The sequence below is a fragment of the Macrobrachium rosenbergii genome, chromosome 23 (assembly GCF_040412425.1).
Source record: "Macrobrachium rosenbergii isolate ZJJX-2024 chromosome 23, ASM4041242v1, whole genome shotgun sequence".
NCBI lineage: Eukaryota > Metazoa > Arthropoda > Malacostraca > Decapoda > Palaemonidae > Macrobrachium > Macrobrachium rosenbergii.
Genome location: NC_089763.1, coordinates 4362507 through 4365149, shown reverse-complemented (window position 1 = coordinate 4365149; position 2643 = coordinate 4362507). Strand labels below are relative to the sequence as shown.

The window sequence follows — 2643 nt, the reverse complement described above, 5'->3', positions numbered from 1 at the left end:
CAGTTCCATGAATTGAAGGATAACTCCTAGTTACACTGCAGTGCCAACCCAACTAAAAAATGGGCCCTCTTTTACACCTCCTATTTGCACTTATTGCAAAAGGAAGGGGTACTTGGAATCCCAGTGCAAATCTAAAGGGAGAGCTGCTGCAACGCCTCTCTCTGATCAATTCAAACAGCAGCATAAATCCTCCCCACCTCCTAAAAAGGATTTCAGCAAGATCTATTGCATTCCCTGCAAGGTCTATTGGCATTCTGTCCTCTGGGAGGATTGCCCTAGCAAAGCAGCTACACCCGTCATTGCCTGGTGGGTACTGATCATCCTTCCTTGAGCCCTCCAGCTGAGTCCTATATTTGTGGCACCTCCTCGAGGTAGCTACCCTGCACACCAGGTTAAGATATTTGAAGACAATGGGATGCAAATCTCCCTGATACAGGAAAACAAAGGTTCCCTATGGGGCTACCATTGACAGACATAACCTCGAATCACCATCCATCAGTATCGATCATGTAAAACTGATTTTCCCTACATTTTAGTTGAGTATCACCAGGCCCCACAGAATCAAGATCTGCATTCTTGCAATAGCAAATTACTTTCCTGGAGACTATAACTTCCTCCTAGGATGGGGTTATCTGTCCCCCCCTAACTCAAAATGACCCCTAACCCCTCACAGTCTCTATCAGGCACTAAAAGTCCTCACAGACCTGCCTCAAAACCTCTGCCAGTGCCCCCTGAGCGACCTGAGCAGTGTCAGGCTCCATCCATTTCAGACGTTGAGCCCTCATCAAATTTAATTCCTGTACAAGCCCCTGCCCTAGTGCTAGTGCCAGAGCACACCATAGATCTCGCTTCCAGAGATCCCAAACCTACTTCAAACTCCCTGCCAGTGGCACTTGAGCGACCTGAGCATTATTTCTCGCTGTCCATCCCAGACATCGAGCCAATTCCAAATTTAATTCCTGTGCCTAGCTCTGCCTTAGTTCCAGCACCAGTGCACGCCATAGATCTCCCTTCAGGAGATCCCAGTCAGGTCACCTCTCTTCTCACGGCTTGGCCCCAATACCAGTGTCAGTAAGAGAGCCAACCCAAAGTTTACTAGGAAGCTTACCGCATGGTGCAGCCTTGCAACCCATGCCTGAGTTGGTCATTGTAACCTGCAAGCCTCATACACCCACAAAGACTTCTTCCTCTCTTTCCCAGTCCTCAGAAGATAAGACTCTGAGGGAAAATGCTGCCATACCTCAGCTGGCCACAGAACTCAAGGAACTGTGACAGCAAATGGTTGAAACTGTAGGCACCGCTCATGCTTCAGCTGTCACAGCACCTGGAACAGGTGGCACTCTGATGCCTCCCTCAGACTCATTTCCACCTAAAACATCAAAACATTGACCTAAAAGAGGATCAAGGAAGAAAGGTCAGAGGCGTAGGACATCCAGGTAGCCTGAAGAAAGCCACCAAGTTCTCCTGGCACTCTTGCCCATATGGCACAGTGTCCACTTTACCTGAATATCTTGGCACCCAACCAGATTAGGATGCTAAATTACTCCTCTACACTCACTCTCTATCAATGTTTAACTTTAATTTTCTTCTTGTAATGTTAATCATTTATGAACTCATTTACGTCTTGTAAAAACCCATCATTACCTGGCACCCCAATTTGTTTTTGTATCGCACTCTGCCAAATGCAGAGTGCCAACTGAGATCTCCTGGCCTAGGAGTCCATGACTTTCCATCCATGCAATACTTGCATGGAAAATTTAAGTGTATGACAGAGCCACTAGGCCCTTACGACACAAGTGCCACACATAGCACAGCACCATCACCATACCTACGTGCCATGGTATCACCTGGCCCAAGACCACGAGTACTACCTTTACATCACCTCTTCAAGGTAATTAACTGCATGAATTTATATAACCAAAATAATCTTATATTTAAGTACACGACTAACTTATAGGTCCTAATTCTAATAATAATTCCATGAAATTTCTTACACCTATGATATTATAAAGTTCATGTGATACATTTTTTGTCGTGATTTATTGTAATTGCTGCTTCATTTCTAACCCTTAAGTGCTAACGAACCTTACTCCCAGCAGCAAACTGATTCTGTGCTAATGCAACTATCATTATCAATGCAATAAAGATTGCATCTATCCAAAATGCAGAAACCCTAATTTTAAGTTCTTTTAAGCAACCAAGGGCTAGCAAAGGAGAAGCAATTTTGTTAATTTCGACTTGCTATGCCTGCACACATTCTCACCTGATTTAAGGTGTGATATGTCTACTTGTTGGGGGAGCTGCTAAGAGAGTCAACTCTCTAAAGGCAACTCGCCTGACAAGAATCGAGTAAAAGTCATATTGTGATCAAATTCATTTGCCGTGACACACTGACAGTCAGTATGGAATTGCCACTCCCATCTCATTCTGATTTTCCCTTGGCACTTTAATTCTCTCTTGATCCCTTGACTGTGATAACACTCTTATTCCAGGTTACTGGCCCCACCTCGGAAGATCCTGAGTGGCCCCGGGCACAGATTACCAGCCAACTCTCACCAAAAGGAGAAGTTGAACGCCTCTAACCTCATTCAACCGGCCAGCGTCCACATCTAACAGCTTCTAACCGGCCAGCCTCTAGCCAGA

General features: G+C 45.3%; 1 protein-coding gene across 1 annotated transcript; it reads left to right on the top strand.

Annotated features, from left to right (window-relative positions):
• Nucleotides 1-652: 652 nt before the first annotated feature.
• LOC136850964 (uncharacterized) lies at nucleotides 653-1075 on the top strand. Its single transcript, XM_067124944.1, has one exon. The coding sequence runs from the start codon at nucleotides 653-655 to the stop codon at nucleotides 1073-1075; it is 423 nt and encodes a 140-aa protein (XP_066981045.1).
• Nucleotides 1076-2643: the final 1568 nt, after the last annotated feature.

Coding starts and splice junctions, on each gene's coding strand:
- LOC136850964 (XM_067124944.1), top strand. CDS start 653: ATGACCCCTAACCCCTCACAGTCTCTATCAGGCACTAAAAGTCCTCAC.